Below are 18,165 nucleotides of genomic sequence, written 5' to 3' on the forward strand. Positions count from 1 at the left end.
GCAATTCACATTACTATGTTTTTAGAAAGGAACCAAGATCTTTTCCCAAAATTTACTCAATGAACTCTGGGTTTTCACAAAGTGCAGGACAAGCCATTCCATCAGATTGTGTTATCAACAGCAAGATATACCTACATTTTGGAAGTTACTATATTGCATTTTGTTAAAAGATGAGACATAATAATTATAATCAGTAGATAATATTAACATCTAAATATGATTGGTAACAGAATAAATAGCAGAAGAATACTGCAGATTAAATAATGCTGTAATAGATGAGACCCTAAATGTAGGCTACTGGCCCTTTAAGTGTTAGCATTGCTTTTGTGGTAGCGCTATCCGGAATCTTTGGGTTGTCCCTACCCTAAATCCTAAACTCAACCCCTAGTCTAACCCCAACCTAAACCATAATCCTTACCTAGCCTTAACCCTAACGTTAACCCTTACCTTAACCCTTTTAAATGTCAACTTCTATGGGGTAACGTGAGAGTTGGGACGTCCCAAGGATTCCAGATAGCAAGGACCTTGATTTTGTACCCTATCTTGTGATTCTCACCAAATATGTTGCTGTTGCTGTGGCTTCAAACCCCACAATCGAATAAACAGCTGATGAAGCTCTCTTAGCCTATAGATTACATATTGCAAACAAATAACCTGAACATCGTGTCGGTACAAAACTCATATTTTGGCATTTCTGTGCATCCTTGACAATTGCTAATCAATATCCAAAAACAGCACACATTTTTTTCCACCCACCTGGACATCATCATCTTCTCTCTTTCGTGGCACCAATGTCAGGGGTTATGGCTGGGAGAACGGTGTGGGAGTAGTCTAGTGTGTACTACGGGAAAAGGGTCAAGCAAAACCTGCTGAGCTTTGCCTTCACATTGCCCCAAACAAAGGGAACCGGACAGCGGAATTCAAGCGAACCAAACTCTCGAGATGATCTCGGTTTGGTTCGCTTCTGGGTCTCTTTTGAGAGCTGTGAGTCCCTTTTGGTGTGTTCAAGCAATTAAGCGAACTGCACAGAGTTCACAAGACTTGGCTGAAAGGTACCAAGTGTGAAAACACCCTAAAATTTGTAGAAAATGACTTAAATAGGGATCTTCTCAAGTTAGTAACCTCCATTCATTTTAGTGATCAGATGGTCACTATAGTATGTTTGTATTTTTTTTGGAGGGGGGGGGGGGTTAGATCAGCTTTAATAGTGCAGAAAGATTGTAGCTTCCATCACTGTAATTGTCTGCATCATTTCCAATCCCCCATATATATTTTTTGTAAATATATATATATACATATATATTATTATATATATTTACCCCTCCCCTAATTGGAGTAAACTAATGGACAACAACACTTAGAGTTGTACTTCCAGCTTATACATACTATATTCATTTTACGGACACACTGTGTTTTACAATAGTTCTATTTTGTGTATTTTTAATCTTACCCTTCAGCTACCATCAACCCCTCCCATCTGTCTCATAACACCATCCGTTTTTGGCGTTGACTAGGAGGTAGCCTAGTGGTTAGAGCGTTGGACCAGTAATCGAAAGGTTGGTGGATTGAATCCCTGCACTTACAAGGTATAAATCTGTCGTTCTGCCCCTGAACAAGGCAGTTAACCTACTGTTCCTAGGCTGTCATTGTAAATTAAAATGTGTTCTTAACTGACTTGCCTGGTTAAATAAAAAAATATATATTTACCATGTATTTTTTAACTGTACTGTTATGTTTCACAAAAGTTCTGAACCTTTCTATGCTCATAGATTCTATAGATTGTAAAGTATCATATTATTGATCGATTGACTATGACTTTTCAAATCCCCCAAATAGTGCTATTTTCAGAGTTAGCTCCAGGTAAATGACTGCAATATTTTTGCAATCTATATGGCACAGCTGTCAATTTTTTGGTCCTTAAATGAAACTTGTATACTTTTTTATTTATCACAATTTTCTTAAACCAATTTTGATCTGTAATGCAGGGCCAACAGACAAATGTATTACATTTTCCCTCTTCCACTTGCCTCTTCCATTTCTGTGGTGATGCTGCAATTAGTTGGTTGTAATTTTGGGTAGAGCAGCTTTTCCATATATTTCTGTTAGCTGCATGTGTGACATAACACCAACAGTCCTATTCATGATATAATTTACAAAGATAACTTTTGAAAACCTTTTTTTAAATAATGTTTTTTATATCAATTAGTATGTTTGTTAGTTTGTTTTTCTTCCACCAATCGTAGTGCAAAAAATAGATAAAATATTGTCTGTGCTCTCTTCCGGTATCTTTTAGAATTCAGTTTCACCTCATCTAAGACGTGTTAGTTTAGAACTTCTTTACATCATTTTTTTAATCATTGGAACACACACACTCTGGTAGCCTGGTTCCATGGACAACAAGTCAGTCCGTATCGCTCTCTCTCTCTCTCTCTCTCTCTCTCTGTGTGTGTGTGTGCGTGTGTGTGCGTGTGCGTGTGCGTGTGCGTGTGCGTGTGCGGTGTGTGTGTGTGTGTGTGTGTGTGTGTGTGTGTGTGTGTGTGTGCGTGTGTGTGTGTGTGTGCGTGTGTGCGTGTGTGTGTGTGTGTGTGTGTGTGTGTGTGTGTGTGTGTGTGTGTGTGTGCGTGTGTGCGTGTGTGTGTGTCAGCAGTGCAGCTAGACTGAGTGAGCAGCAGATTAAACAGGACAAAAATATATTACTTTTGACCTTCAGCAGCAGTTACACTACCACAGCACACCTATTGAGTTTCAGTGGAATAATGAGTTGTTTTGGCTTCAATCCTGATCCCTAGGGTATACTTGGTATTCATCATCAGGCTTGATTAAATAACAGACACAGAAAAAGCTGTCCTGATCACTCCAAACGTCATCAGAATGGGAAAGTAGCCATTTTGAATAGAATAACTAAAATCATCCAACCTGCATTGTCCCAGGTTTGTTTGTACTTCAGCAATCTTGTCTGACTATCATTGTTAGGCCATATAAGACAACAATAGTCAGGAGTTAGATCAGAGGGGTAAGATCAATGCAATACAAAGAGGAGGAAATGAAAGAGAACATTTTAAATAGAAAAACACCTCAGAATCCAGTTTGTTCTTTAGCCAACTACTCTGACTATAGTTGTTATGCCATACCCGATTATTGCCCTAGCCACAGTGGGGCAAAAAAGTATTTAGTCAGCCACCAATTGTGCAAGTTCTCCCACTTAAAAAGATGAGAGAAGCCTGTACATTTCAACATAGGTACACTTCAACTATGACAGACAAAATGAGAAAAAATTTGAATGAATTTATTTGCAAATTATGGTGGAAAATAAGTATTTGGTCAATAACAAAAGTTTATCTCAATACTTTGTTATATACCCTTTGTTGGCAATGACAGAGGTCAAACATTTTCTGTAAGTCTTCACAAGGTTTTCACACACTGTTGCTGGTATTTTGGCCCATTCCTCCATGCAGATCTCCTCTAGAGCAGTGATGTTTTGGGGCTGTTGCTGGGCAACACGGACTTTCAACTCCCTCCAAATATTTTCTATGGGGTTGAGATCTGGAGACTGGCTAGGCCACTCCAGGACCTTGAAATGTTTCTTACGAAGCCACTCCTTCGTTGCCCGGGCGGTGTGTTTGGGATCATTGTCATGCTGAAAGACCCAGCCACGTTTCATCTTCAATGCCCTTGCTGATGGAATGAGGTTTTCACTCAAAATCTCATGATACATGGCCCCATTCATTCTTTCCTTTACACGGATCAGTCGTCCTGGTCCCTTTGCAGAAAAACAGCCCCAAAGCATGATGTTTCCACCCCCATGCTTCACAGTAGTTATGGTGTTCTTTGGCTGCAACTCAGCATTCTTTGTCCTCCAAACACGACGAGTTGAGTTTTTACCAAAAAGTTATATTTTGGTTTCATCTGACCATATGACCATATTCTTCCAATCTTCTTCTGGATCATCCAAATGCTCTCTAGCAAACTTCAGACGGGCCTGGACATGTACTGGCTTAAGCAGGGGGACACGTCTGGCACTGCAGGATTTGAGTCCCTGGCGGCGTAGTGTGTTACTGATGGTAGGCTTTGTTACTTTGGTCCCAGCTCTCTGCAGGTCATTCACTAGGTCCCGCCGTGTGGTTCTTGGATTTTTGCTCACCGTTCTTGTGATCATTTTGACCCCACGGGGTGAGATCTTGTGTGGAGCCCCAGATCGAGGGAGATTATCAGTGGTCTTGTATGTCTTCCAATTTCCTAATAATTGCTCCCACAGTTGATTTCTTCAAACCAAGCTGCTTACCTATTGCAGATTCAGTCTTCCCAGCCTGGTGCAGGTCTACAATTTTGTTTCTGGTGTCCGTTGACAGCTCTTTGGTCTTGGCCATAGTGGAGTTTGGAGTGTGACTATTTGAAGTTGTGGACAGGTGTCTTTTATACGGATAACAAGTTCAAATAGGTGCCATTAATACAGGTAACGAGTGGAGGACAGAGGAGCCTCTTAAAGAAGAAGTTACAGGTCTGTGAGAGCCAGAAATCTTGCTTGTTTGTAGGTGACCAAATACTTATTTTCCACCATAATTTGCAAATAAATTCATTACAAATCCTACAATGTGATTTTCTGGATTTTTTTTCTCATTTTGTCTGTCATAGTTGAAGTGTACCTATTATGAGAATTACAGGCCTCTCTCATCTTTTTAAGTGAGAGAACTTGCACAATTGGTGGCTGACTAAAATACTTTTTTTGCCCTACTGTATATCTGTTGTTTAATCTGTGCCTGAAACAAAATGTTATGACCATCGTTACCCTCTACTATTATGCTGACATTTCACATTCTTAAAATAAAGTGGTGATCCTATGACACGGAATTTTTACTAGGATTAAATGTCAGGAATTGTGAAAAACTGATGTTAAATGTATTTGGCATAGATGTATGTAAACTTCTGACTTCAACTGTATATGTCCGAAGTCAGAATCAAATAGTCTTTGCAAGAATAACATGTTTACTGTGTTAGAACAGACAATGCAATCGGAAAGTATTCAGACCCCTTGACGTTTTCCACATGTGTTACATTACAGCCTTATTCTAAAATAGATTTTTTTTTAAATGTCTCATCAATTTACACACAATACACCATAATGACATAGTGAAAACTGGTTTTTAGAAATTTTAGGAAATGTATTAAACATAAAATGTGTAAATACCTTATTTACATAGGTATTCAGATCCTTTGCTATGAGACTAGAAAATTGAGCTCAGGTGCATCCCGTTTCCATTGATTATCCTTGAGATGTTTCTACATTTTGATTGTAGTCCACCTTGGGTAAATTCAATTGATTGGACATGATTTGGAAAGGGACACACCTGTCTATATAAGGTCCCACAGTTAACATTGTATGTCAGAGCAAAACCAAGCCATGAGGTCGAAGGAATTATCTGTAGAGCTCTGAGACAGGATTGTGTCGAGGCACAGATCTGGGGAAGGGTGCCAGAAATTTCTGAATCATTGAAAGTCCCAAGAATAGAGAGGCCTCCATCATTCTTAGATATAATATCTATGGAACTACCAAGACTCTTCCTAGAGCTGGCCTCCCGGCCAAACTGAGCAATCAGGGGAGATGGACCGTGGTCAGTGTGGTGACCAAGAACCCAATGGTCACTCTGACAGAGCTCCAGAGTTCCTCTGTGGAGATGGGAGAACCTTTCAGAAGGACGACAATCTCTGCAGCACTCCACCAATCAGGCCTTTATGGTAGAGTGGCCAGAGTGGCCAGGAAGCCACTCCTCAGTAAAAGGCACATGACAGCACACTTGGAGTTTGCCAAAAGGCACCTAAAGACTCTCAGACCATGAGAAACAAGATTCTCTGGTCTGATGAAACCAAGACTGAACTCTTTGGCCTGAATACCAAACGTCACATCTGGAACAAACTTGGCTCCATCCCTACGGTGAAGCATGATGGTGGCAGAATCATGGTGTGGGGATGTGTGGGAGACTAGTCAGGTAAGATGAACAGAGCAAAGTACCAAGAGATCCTCAATGTTCACCTTCCAACAGGACACAATCCTAAGCACACACTACCTACTGTAGAGCTCTTATTTGTCTATCCATTCAGCATCATTCAGCATCATTCACACCCTCTTAAGCTTTAGCCCCACCCATCTCTTTAAGGGTTGATCATTCTGTCCTAACAACAGCAGTGAAGCACTCAAGCTAACTGGCTAATGTTGGCTAGCTTACTAGCTACAGTACTTCCAAACACAAATGAGAGAACAGCTCACTGACCAGTTTTCCATATTCAATGTGTATTGAGCGTCCGTAAATTCATCAGTTATTCTGTGCTTTGGTACACTCAGACGAGAGTGCTCTGAAATCGGAGTATATAGCCAGAGCGAATTTAACAGCCACGTCTATCAACAATTGTCGCAGTGACATTCTATTGAAGTGGTTACTTGCATAGTGGAGTTTTTTGTTAAGCTAGCTAGCTAAGAAATGAACCATAATCTCAACTCATGAAGTTACTAGCCTGCATGAATCTGCAGGTAGATAACCAACCAGATGCAATGTTAGCTAGCTAACATTAGGCTATAACTAGCAAAGCAAATGGCTCTGAGATACAAATAATATTACTACACAGATCATACATGTAATGTTAGCAAGCAAGCCAGCCAGCTAACATTAGCAAGTTAGCTAACAGTACACTTTTTTAGGGGGTGGATCAGCTTTAATATTGCGGATAGATTGTAGCTTCCATGAATGTAATTGTCTGCATCATTTCCAATCCCCCATATATTTTGGGGGTAAATTTACATATTTATATACAATTCCTAAGAAACTGAAGATCTCGTACAACGCTGTGTACTACTCCCTTCACAGAAAAAGCTCAAACTGGCTCTTGATGACAGCTGTGCACACTCTTGGCATTCTGTCAAAAGTCTTCCAAAAGTCTTGAAGGAGTTCCCACATATGCTGAGCACTTGTTGTTCTACTTTTCCTTCACTCTGCAGTTCAACTCATCCCAAACCATCTTATTTGGGTTGAGGTCAGGTGATTGTGGAGGCCAGGTCATCTGATGCAGCACTCCATCACTCTCCTTCTTGGCCAAATAGCCCTTACACAGCCTGGAGGTGTGTTGGGTCATTGTCCTGTTGAAAAACAAATGATAGTCCCACTAAGCGCAAACCAGATGGGATGGCATATCGCTGTAGAATGATGTGGTAGCCATGCTGGTTAAGTGTGCCTTGAATTCTAAATAAATCACTGACAGTGTCAATAGCAAAGCACCCCCACACCATCACACCTCCTCCCACATGCTTTACAGTGGGAACCACACATGCGGAGATCATCCGTTCACCTACTATTTGTCTTACAAAGACACAGCGGTTGGAACCATAAATCTCACATTTGGAGTCCTCAGCCCAAAGGACAGATTTCCACAGGTCAAATGTCCATTGCTCGTGTTTCTTGGCATAAGCAAGTCTTTTCTTCTTATTGGTGTCCTTTAGTAGTGGTTTCTTCACAGCAATTCAACCACGAAGGCTTGAAAAATGCAGGCTCCTCTGAACTGTTGATGTTGAAATGTGTCTGTCAATTGAACTTTGTGAAACATTAATTGGGCTGCAAATTCTGAGGCTGGTAACTCTCCAGACTTAAACCCAATTGAAAACCTGTGGTTTGAATTGAAGTGAGCAGTCCATAAGGTCAGACAAATAATATCAAGGATCTGGAAAGATTCTGTATGGATATCATAAATATGACTAATGGAGTTATGTCACACATGCAGAAATTGCAACCAACTAATTGCAGCATTACCACAGAAATGGAAGAGGCAAGTGGAATGGAGAAAAAGTAAGAAACTTGTCTGTCGGTCCTGACTTAAAGACCAAATTGGTTAAAGAAAATTGTGATAAATCAAAAAGTATCCCTGTTTCATTTAAGGACCCCAAAAATTGACAGCTGTGCCATCACAGCACATCACAAACCGGATGGTGTTCAGAGATAGATGGGAAGGCTTGAGTGGAGCTGAAGGTTGGGACTAAAAACAACAAGATGACTAATGTTCAATATACTGTGTCTGAAAAATGTTTATAGGTTCAGAACTTTTGTGAAACAGCACAGTTAAAAATATATGTCAAATAGAAATCAAAGCTGGATGGTCTTCAGATATAGATGGGAGGGGTTGAGGGTACCTGAAGGATGGGATTAAAAACAAACAAAGATAACTATTGTTAAATACACTGTCCGTAAAATGTGTACAGTATGTATGAGCTGGAAGTTGAAACATACGTATTGTTGTCCATTAGTTTACTCCAATAAGGGGAGGGGTGGTAGGGTTAGGAGAAAATCATTTAACTTGTGTAGCACCTGTTTCCATGATGGTGTATTTTATAACCCTTATTTTTATTTCTCCGGTTAGGTCTAGGCCTACGTTAGCCGTTTTTGAGTGAGCTAGGCTAGCCAGGAAAAGTACACTTGGCAACGTATTCTCAACGTGGGAGGACGAAACATAAAAGTTTCAGCACCCCACAAACAACAAACCGTTCTCTGATCCACTGGGTGCATGGCTGGTCGTCTGTCTGCCTCACCGTTCACAGAGTGGAATTGGCAAAAAAATACAAGACAACAAGCTCCTGAGTTTGTAAGAAATTTTCAGAATCGAGAGCCGAACCGGGGGTTGAATTTGTTTATTTTTTTTAATGTGCGGGTCATCCATGGAGAACCGCGGATATCCAACCCGATGCAGGACTCTAGAACACGTACACACATACATATACACACATATATTCCCTTGTTGCCAGTAGGGTGAGGGGTCGTCAAAGTGGACCACCACGGATGGGGTTCATCCCAGCACCATGTTTGTTTTCACTCACCATGTTGTCACCTTAATCCACCATCAAAGAAAACACCTCTTACTCTCTCTATTTTCTTTCTTTCTCTCTCTCATCTTACTCCGTCTGTTTTCTTTCTTTCTCTCTCCTCTTACTCCCTCAATTTTTTTCTTGTTTCTGGTTTTCATTTGTTATTCTATACCTCTTTAATTCCCTTCATCCTGTGCCCAATTCCAATGATATGAGGTTGTTTATAAGGTTCTAACTTCCTGGTAATCACCCAGGAATGGAATTGTAACCAGGGAGGAATGGATTCCATCAGAACAGTTAAATCTCTTCCCCCTTACCATGTTCCTACCATTCCATCCATTCACTTACCGTGTCAAGGGATTAGGCTAAGTACAGCTACAGTATATTACATAATATTAAACTAAATAACTTCATATGAATATACTGTACCTTAGACTGTTTTTCTAGTGTTTAAAGGATTGTAGAACAGCATGTGTTACTCTGTTCTACAGCAGCAGCTGATACTGATTCCAGAACATCAATATATACTGCAGGAGCATAGGCTAAGGTTCTATAGCAGCTGATTCTGATGTTAGGACAGCATCTTCCTAGTCTGGGTCTGTTTCTTCCAGTTTCTTTCTTGTTCCTTGCCAACTCCTAATGGACTTGTCATGCTTGTTGTGACAATGACAGAAATGGGGTTTGGCAAGAGCATGAAGCGTTTTGGCAACAGCATAAACAGGCAACATGGCTTGCATCTTCCCACAGCAATGACACATTCAAAGTGCACGTCTGTTTTCTGAGGCCTACAGTTCTTCTACATTTTGACCAGGGCCTACAGGGAATAGGGTGTCATTTGAGACACACTTTATGATTGTTTCCCAAGCTTTGTGGGTCCAGTGTTAACCCAGAGGGAAAGGGCCTCAAACAGTGTCCTTCGGTGGCGAACCCTCTTCGTCTATTGTCCAGACGTAGAATGGCCTGACTTTGGCCCCCCCAGACATAGCCTTGAGCAGTCTAAAGAAAGTTTGTCTTCTGACTAAAAACAAAACAAAACAAATTAGAACGAAAACAGACGGATGGTTCTTTTTCCTGTAAGAAATGTGTGCATGTGAGTGTGCACATACATACCCGTGTGTATTTGTCTGATCCATTCAACTCTCAGAGAAAACTCAAATGACCACCTGCAAGAGGACAAGGCAATTTCCCTATCATCATTCCTATCAAGCTACAGCATAATTATAATCAAGTTGTTGGGAAAGAGAGATACAGTAAAGATGTTTTAAGCTCTCGGTAGGCCTAACCTCTGGCTATGTATGCATCCCAAATGGCACTCTATTCCTATAGTGCACTTATGACAACAGCCCTATGGGCTTTGGTCAAAAGTAGGAAACTATGTAAAGTAGGGAATAGGGTGCCGTTTGGGACGCACTCTATAGAGTAGATCCCAGTCAAAGATGATTTGATGGTTGGTTAATAGTTGAGATATTCCTTCCGGGATCCTTGGGACGTCCCTATCCCATGGAAGATTACATCTAAAAAGGTTAGGGTTAGGTAAGAGTTAAGGTTAGGGTAGGGGTTAAGGTTAGGATTAGGGTTAAGGGTAGGGACGTCCCAAGGACAGCGGTAACCTTGTGGAGATGGGTTGAAGCCAGCGATAGTGATTTCCATACAAATAGCCGTCTTCATGGTTTACTGTTCATTTGATACTTAGCTACAGTAAATTGTATGGTTTGAGGAAACCTATTAAAGAAAACATTATAGTAATTCAAATGTTAAGTCGTTTGGATACGAGGGTCTTGATTGTGGAAATGTTTTATCTTACTCAGCAATGTTTTCTATGATTGCCTTTTCATGTGTAAGTCATCTCTTTTCCTCTCTTTCTATCCTTTCATCGCCCTTCTTTCCCGTCTCTCCCTCTCATCTCCCACATGCCATTTTCTCCCTCTGTCCCCTCCCCCTTCTCGGAGTACATTGTAAATGATATCAAGTAATTCAGTTCTTAGCTGTGATTGGTACTATGTGTAATGCCTCCAAGTAATATCACATTAACCATTCTCTTCTCCCTCCCTCCCTCCCTCCCTCCCTCCCTCCAGGGGGACCATACGTGGGCGACCATGCTGGGCCAGAGTGTGCGTCTGCAGCCGGTGCCTATCCAGAGCCTATCTGAACTGGAGAGAGCTAGGCTGCAAGAGGTAGCCTGCTACCATCTCGGGGAGCGGGACCTTGACTTCAACATCAGCATCCCCAGAGGTACACAAGGGCTTAGTTGCTATATGGCCAGGCCAGAAAGGACGACAGAGATATGTATACAGTGCTGTGCTCTGTCTAGATCGTAAAGCTCTTCAAAGCTCAATTGGGGTTTGAATCTGGAGGAGAGGGACCTTGAATTCAACATCAGCATCCCCAGGGGTATAGAGGAAGTAGTAGTAGTAGTTACTATATGGCTATGGTAGAAATGTTACGGTGCGTGAATGAGGACCCAAAAGCGAATTAACGTAAACAGAGCTTCTTTAATAACAAAACAAACGTAGGCTCAGATGGACCGGCAGATTCCGACAGGACAGGACAAGGTTGCAGCAAACATGACGATAGTCTGGTTCAGGCATGAATAACACAAACAAGAATCCGACAAAGACAGAAACAAAAACAGAGAGAGATATAGAGGACTAATCAGAGGGAAAAAGGGAACAGGTGGGAAAAGGGGTGACGAGGTAGTTAGGAGGAGACAAGGAACAGCTGGGGGAAAGAGGGGGAGAAAAGGTAACCTAATAACGACCAGCAGAGGGAGACAGGGTGAAGGGAAAGGACAGAAACAAGACACAACATGACAATACATGACAGTACCCCCCCACTCACCGAGCGCCTCCTGGCGCACTCGAGGAGGAAACCTGGCGGCAACGGAGGAAATCCTCGATCAGCGCACGGTCCAGCGCGTCCCGAGAGGGAACCCAACTCCTCTCCTCAGGACCGTACCCCTCCCAATCTACTAGGTACTGATGACCACGGCCCCGAGGACGCATGTCCAAAATCCTACGGACCCTGTAGATGGGTGCGCCCTCGACAAGGATGGGGGGGGGGGGGGGGGGGGGAAGACGAGCGGGGGCGCGAAGAACGGGCTTGATACAGGAGACATGGAAGACCGGGTGGACGCGACGAAGATATCGCGGAAGAAGAAGTCGAACTGCGACAGGATTAATGATTTGAGAAATACGGAACGGACCAATGAACCGCGGGGTCAACTTGCGAGAAGCGGTCTTAAGGGGAAGGTTCTGAGTGGAGAGCCAAACTCTCTGACCGCGACAATATCTAGGACTCTTAGTTCTACGCTTATTAGCAGCCCTCACAGTCTGCGCCCTATAACGGCAAAGTGCAGACCCTCTTCCAGGTGCGCTCGCAACGTTGGACAAAAGCCTGAGCGGAGGGGACGCTGGACTCGGCGAACTGAGATGAGAACAGCGGAGGCTGGTACCCGAGGCTACTCTGAAAAGGAGATAGCCCGGTCGCAGACGAAGGAAGCGAGTTGTGGGCGTATTCTGCCCAGGGGAGCTGTTCTGACCAAGACGCAGGGTTGCGAAAAGAAAGACTGCGTAAGATGCGACCAATAGTCTGATTGGCCCGTTCTGCTTGACCGTTAGACTGGGGGTGAAAGCCGGAAGAGAGACTGACGGAAGCCCCAATCAAACGGCAAAACTCCCTCCAAAATTGAGACGTGAATTGCGGACCTCTGTCCGAAACGACGTCTGACGGAAGGCCATGAATTCTGAAAACATTCTCGATGATGATTTGTGCCGTCTCTTTAGCAGAAGGAAGCTTAGCAAGGGGAATAAAATGAGCCGCCTTAGAGAACCTGTCGACAACCGTAAGAATAACAGTCTTCCCCGCTGACGAAGGCAGTCCGGTGACAAAATCTAAGGCGATGTGAGACCACGGTCGAGAGGGAATGGGAAGCGGCCTGAGACGGCCGGCAGGAGGAGAGTTACCGGACTTAGTCTGCGCGCAGACCGAACAAGCAGCCACGAAGCGACGCGTGTCATGCTCCCAGGTGGGCCACCAAAAACGCTGGCGAATGGAAGCAAGCGTACCCCGAACGCCAGGGTGGCCGGCTAACTTGGCAGAGTGAGCCCACTGAAGAACGGCCAGACGAGTAGGAACGGGAACGAAAAGAAGGTTCCTAGGACAAGCGCGCGGCGACGGAGTTTGAGTGAGTGCTTGCTTTACCTGCCTCTCAATTCCCCAGACAGTCAACCCGACAACACGCCCCTCAGGGAGAATCCCCTCGGGGTCAGTGGAGGCTACTGAAGAACTGAAGAGACGAGATAAAGCATCAGGCTTGGTGTTCTTAGAGCCCGGACGATAAGAAATCACGAACTCGAAACGAGCGAAAAACAGCGCCCAGCGCGCCTGACGCGCATTAAGTCGTTTGGCAGAACGGATGTACTCAAGGTTCCTATGGTCAGTCCAAACGACAAAAGGAACGGTCGCCCCCTCCAACCACTGTCGCCATTCGCCTAGGGCTAAGCGGATGGCGAGCAGTTCGCGGTTTCCCACATCATAGTTACGTTCTGACGGCGACAGGCGATGAGAAAAATACGCGCAAGGGTGGACCTTGTCGTCAGAGAGGGAGCGCTGAGAAAGAATGGCTCCCACGCCCACCTCTGACGCGTCAACCTCGACAACGAACTGTCTAGTGACGTCAGGTGTAACAAGGATAGGTGCGGATGTAAAACGATTCTTGAGGAGATCAAAAGCTCCCTGGGCGGAAACGGACCACTTAAAGCACGTCTTGACAGAAGTAAGGGCTGTGAGAGGGGCTGCCACCTGACCGAAATTACGGATGAAACGACGATAGAAGTTTGCGAAGCCGAGAAAGCGCTGCAGCTCGACGCGTGACCTAGGGACGGGCCAATCAATGACAGCTTGGACCTTAGCGGGATCCATCTTAATGCCTTCAGCGGAAATAACAGAACCGAGAAATGTGACGGAAGAGGCATGAAAAGAGCACTTCTCAGCCTTCACAAAAAGACAATTCTCTAAAAGGCGCTGGAGGACACGTCGAACGTGCTGAACATGAATCTGGAGTGACGGTGAAAAAATCAGGATATCGTCAAGGTAAACGAAAACAAAGATGTTCAGCATGTCTCTCAGGACATCATTGACTAATGCCTGAAAGACAGCTGGAGCGTTAGCGAGGCCGAAAGGAAGAACCCGGTATTCAAAGTGCCCTAACGGAGTGTTAAACGCCGTCTTCCACTCGTCCCCCTCCCTGATGCGGACGAGATGGTAAGCGTTACGAAGGTCCAACTTAGTGAAAAACCTGGCTCCCTGCAGGATCTCGAAGGCTGAAGACATAAGAGGAAGCGGATAACGATTCTTCACTGTTATGTCATCCAGCCCTCGATAATCTATGCAGGGGCGCAGGGACCCGTCCTTCTTCTTAACAAAAAAAAACCCCGCTCCGGCGGGAGAGGAGGAGGGGACTATGGTACCGGCGGCAAGAGCTACAGACAAATAATCTTCGAGAGCCTTACGTTCGGGAGCCGACAGAGAGTATAGTCTACCCCGGGGGGGAGTGGTTCCCGGAAGGAGATCAATACTACAATCATACGACCGGTGTGGAGGAAGAGAGGTGGCCCTGGACCGACTGAACACCGTGCGCAGATCGTGATATTCCTCCGGCACCCCTGTCAAATCACCAGGCTCCTCCTGTGAAGAAGAGACAGAGGAAACAGGAGGGATAGCAGACATTAAACATTTCACATGACAAGAGACGTTCCAGGAGAGGATAGAATTACTAGACCAATTAATGGAAGGATTATGACAAACTAGCCAGGGATGGCCCAAAACAACAGGTGTAAAAGGTGAACGAAAAATTAAAAAAGAAATGGTTTCGCTATGATTACCAGAAACAGTGAGGGTTAAAGGTAGCGTCTCACGCTGAATCCTGGGGAGAGGACTACCATCCAGGGCGAACAAGGCCGTGGACTCCCTTAACTGTCTGAGAGGAATGTCATGTTCCCGAGCCCAGGTCTCGTCCATAAAACAGCCCTCCGCCCCAGAGTCTATTAAGGCACTGCAGGAAGCTGACGAACCGGTCCAGCGTAGATGGACCGACAAGGTAGTGCAGGATCTTGAAGGAGAGACAGGAGTAGTAGCGCTCACCAGTAGCCCTCCGCTTACTGATGAGCTCTGGCTTTTACTGGACATGAAGTGACAAAATGACCAGCAGAACCGCAATAGAGACAGAGGCGGTTGGTGATTCTCCGTTCCCTCTCCTTAGTCGAGATGCGGATACCTCCCAGCTGCATAGGCTCAGCACCCGAGCCGGCAGAGGAAGATGGTAGTGATGCGGAGAGGGGGGCAACGGAGAACGCGAGCTCCTTTCCACGAGCTCGGTGACGAAGATCAACCCGTCGCTCAATGCGAATAGCGAGTTCAATCAAGGAATCCACGCTGGAAGGAACCTCCCGGGAGAGAATCTCATCCTTTACCTCTGCGCGGAGACCCTCCAGAAAACGAGCGAGCAAAGCCGGCTCGTTCCAGCCACTGGAGGCAGCAAGAGTGCGAAACTCAATAGAGTAGTCTGTTATGGATCGATTACCTTGACATAGGGAAGACAGGACCCTGGAAGCCTCCTCCCCAAAAACAGATCGATCAAAAACCCGTATCATCTCCTCCTTAAAGTCCTGATACTGGTTAGTACACTCAGCCCTTGCCTCCCAGATTGCCGTGCCCCACTCACGAGCCCGTCCAATAAGGAGAGATATGACGTAGGCGACACGAGCAGTGCTCCTGGAGTAAGTGTTGGGCTGGAGAGAAAACACAATATCACACTGGGTGAGGAACGAGCGGCATTCAGTGGGCTCCCCAGAGTAACACGGCGGGTTATTGATTCTGGGCTCCGGAGATTCGAAAGCCCTGGAAGTGGCCGGTGGATCGAGGCGGAGATGGTGAACCTGTTCTGTGAGGTTGGAGACTTGGGTGGCCAGGGTCTCAACGGCATGTCGAGCAGCAGACAATTCCTGCTCGTGTCTGCCTAGCATCGCTCCCTGGATCTCGACGGCTGAGTAGAGAGGATCCGAAGTCGCTGGGTCCATTCTTGGTCGGATTCTTCTGTTACGGTGCGTGAATGAGGACCCAAAAGCGAATTAACGTAAACAGAGCTTCTTTAATAACAAAACAAACGTAGGCTCAGATGGACCGGCAGATTCCGACAGGACAGGACAAGGTTGCAGCAAACATGACGATAGTCTGGTTCAGGCATGAATAACACAAACAAGAATCCGACAAAGACAGAAACAAAAACAGAGAGAGATATAGAGGACTAATCAGAGGGAAAAAGGGACCAGGTGGGAAAAGGGGTGACGAGGTAGTTAGGAGGAGACAAGGAACAGCTGGGGGAAAGAGGGGGAGAAAAGGTAACCTAATAACGACCAGCAGAGGGAGACAGGGTGAAGGGAAAGGACAGAAACAAGACACAACATGACAATACATGACAAGAAAGGACATAGATATGTGGTGCTATATGACATTGAAGTCCCCAAAGGAATGCAAGTGAGGAGCATTTACTATGGCGATGTTAGAAAGGACGGACTGTAATATATAGTCGGCGTCCTGAAAAAGTGTTGTATCTCTCTTCTTGGTGATTTTAATTTCTTAGACATAACACTTTTTTTGATCAAATTCCTGAAAAGATTTCATTTTGCTCATCCTGGTCTAGATTGTAGAGCTCTTCACCATGCAATGCATGGCATTGAACAAGGTGAAGAATGATAGCGATAGGGACATGATACAGTTGAAGTCTGAAGTTTACATACACTTAGGTTGGAGTCATTAAAACTTGTTTTTCAACCACTCCACAAATGTCTTGTTTACTAACTATAGTTTTGGCAAGTCGGTTAGGACATCTACTTTGTGCATGACAAGTAATTTTTCCAACAATTGTTTACAGACAGATTATTTCACTTGTAGGGAATAGGGTGCCATTTGGGACGCATATTTAAGTGAAGTAATCTGTCTGTAAACAATTGTTGGAAAAAATGATTGTTTCATGCACAAAGTAGATGTCCTAACCGAATTGCCAAAACTATAGTTAGTAAACATGAAAATTTGATTAGAAATGTACATACACTAAGATGACTATGCCTTTAAACAGCTCGGAAAATTGGCTTTAGAAGCTTCTGATAGGCTAATCCACATCATTTGAGTCAATTGGAGGTGTAACTGTGGATGTATTTCAAGGCCTACTTTCAAACTCAGTGCCTCTTTGCTTGACATCATGGGAAAATCAAAAGAAATCAGCCAAGACCTAAGAAAAAAAATTGTAGGCCTCCACAAGTCTGGTTCATCCTTGAGAGCAATTTCCAAATGCCTGAAGGTACCACGTTCATCTGTACAAACAATAGTATGCAAGTATTAACACCATGGGACCACGCAGCAGTCATACCGCTCAGTAAGGAGACGCGTTCTGTCTCCTAGAGATGAACGTCCTTTGGTGCGAAAAGTGCAAATAAATCCCAGAACTACAGTAAAGGACCTTGTGAAGATGTTGGAGGAAACAGGTACAAACTATCTATATCCACAGTAAAACGAGTCCTACAATGGGGCAAAAAAGTATTTAGTCAGCCACCAATTGTGCAAGTTCTCCCACTTAAAAAGATGAGAGAGTCCTGTAATTTTCATCATAGGTACACTTCAACTATGACAGACAAAATGAGAAAAAAAATAAAGAAAATCACATAGTAGGATTTTTAATGAATTTATTTGCAAATTATGGTGGAAAATACAGTATATCAACATAACCTGAAAGGCCGCTCAGCAAGGAAGAAGCCACTGCTCCAAAACCGCCATGAAAAAGCCAGACTACGGTTTGCAACTGCACATGGGGAGAAAGATTGTACTTTTTAGAGAAATGTCCTCTGGTCTGACGAAACAAAAATAGAACTGTTTGGCCATAATGACCATCATTATGTTTGATGGTCTTACAAGCCAAGACCATGTTGAAAAGTCTTGCAAGCCGGAGAACATCATTCCAACCGTGAAGCACGGGGGTGGCAGCATCATGTTGTGGGGGTGCAGGAGGAACTGGTGCACTTCACAAAATAGATGGCATCATGAGGCAGGGAAATTATGTGGATATATTGAAACAACATCTCAAGACATCAGTCAGGAAGTTAAAGCTTGGTCGCAAAGGGGTCTTCCAAATGGACAATGACCCCAAGCATACTTCCAAAGTTGTGACAAAATGGCTTAAGAACAACAAAGTCAAGGTATTAGAGTGGCCATCACAAGGCCCTGACCTCAGTCCTATAGAACAGTTGTGGGCAGAACTGTAAAAGTGTGTGTGA

At 44.2% G+C, this 18,165-nt stretch overlaps 1 protein-coding gene across 3 annotated transcripts in view; it reads left to right on the forward strand.

The window, feature by feature from the left end:
- The window catches only part of arhgap36 (Rho GTPase activating protein 36), a 92,766-nt gene that overhangs the window by 36,174 nt on the left and 38,427 nt on the right, over window positions 1-18,165 (forward strand). For all 3 annotated transcript variants that reach the window (XM_036957753.1, XM_036957755.1, XM_036957754.1), the window contains exon 2: window positions 10,915-11,071. In XM_036957753.1, coding sequence (XP_036813648.1) covers window positions 10,915-11,071 — 157 coding nt within the window. The remainder of the gene's footprint in view (window positions 1-10,914; window positions 11,072-18,165) is intronic.

Source organism: Oncorhynchus mykiss, chromosome 21 (assembly GCF_013265735.2).
Source record: "Oncorhynchus mykiss isolate Arlee chromosome 21, USDA_OmykA_1.1, whole genome shotgun sequence".
NCBI lineage: Eukaryota > Metazoa > Chordata > Actinopteri > Salmoniformes > Salmonidae > Oncorhynchus > Oncorhynchus mykiss.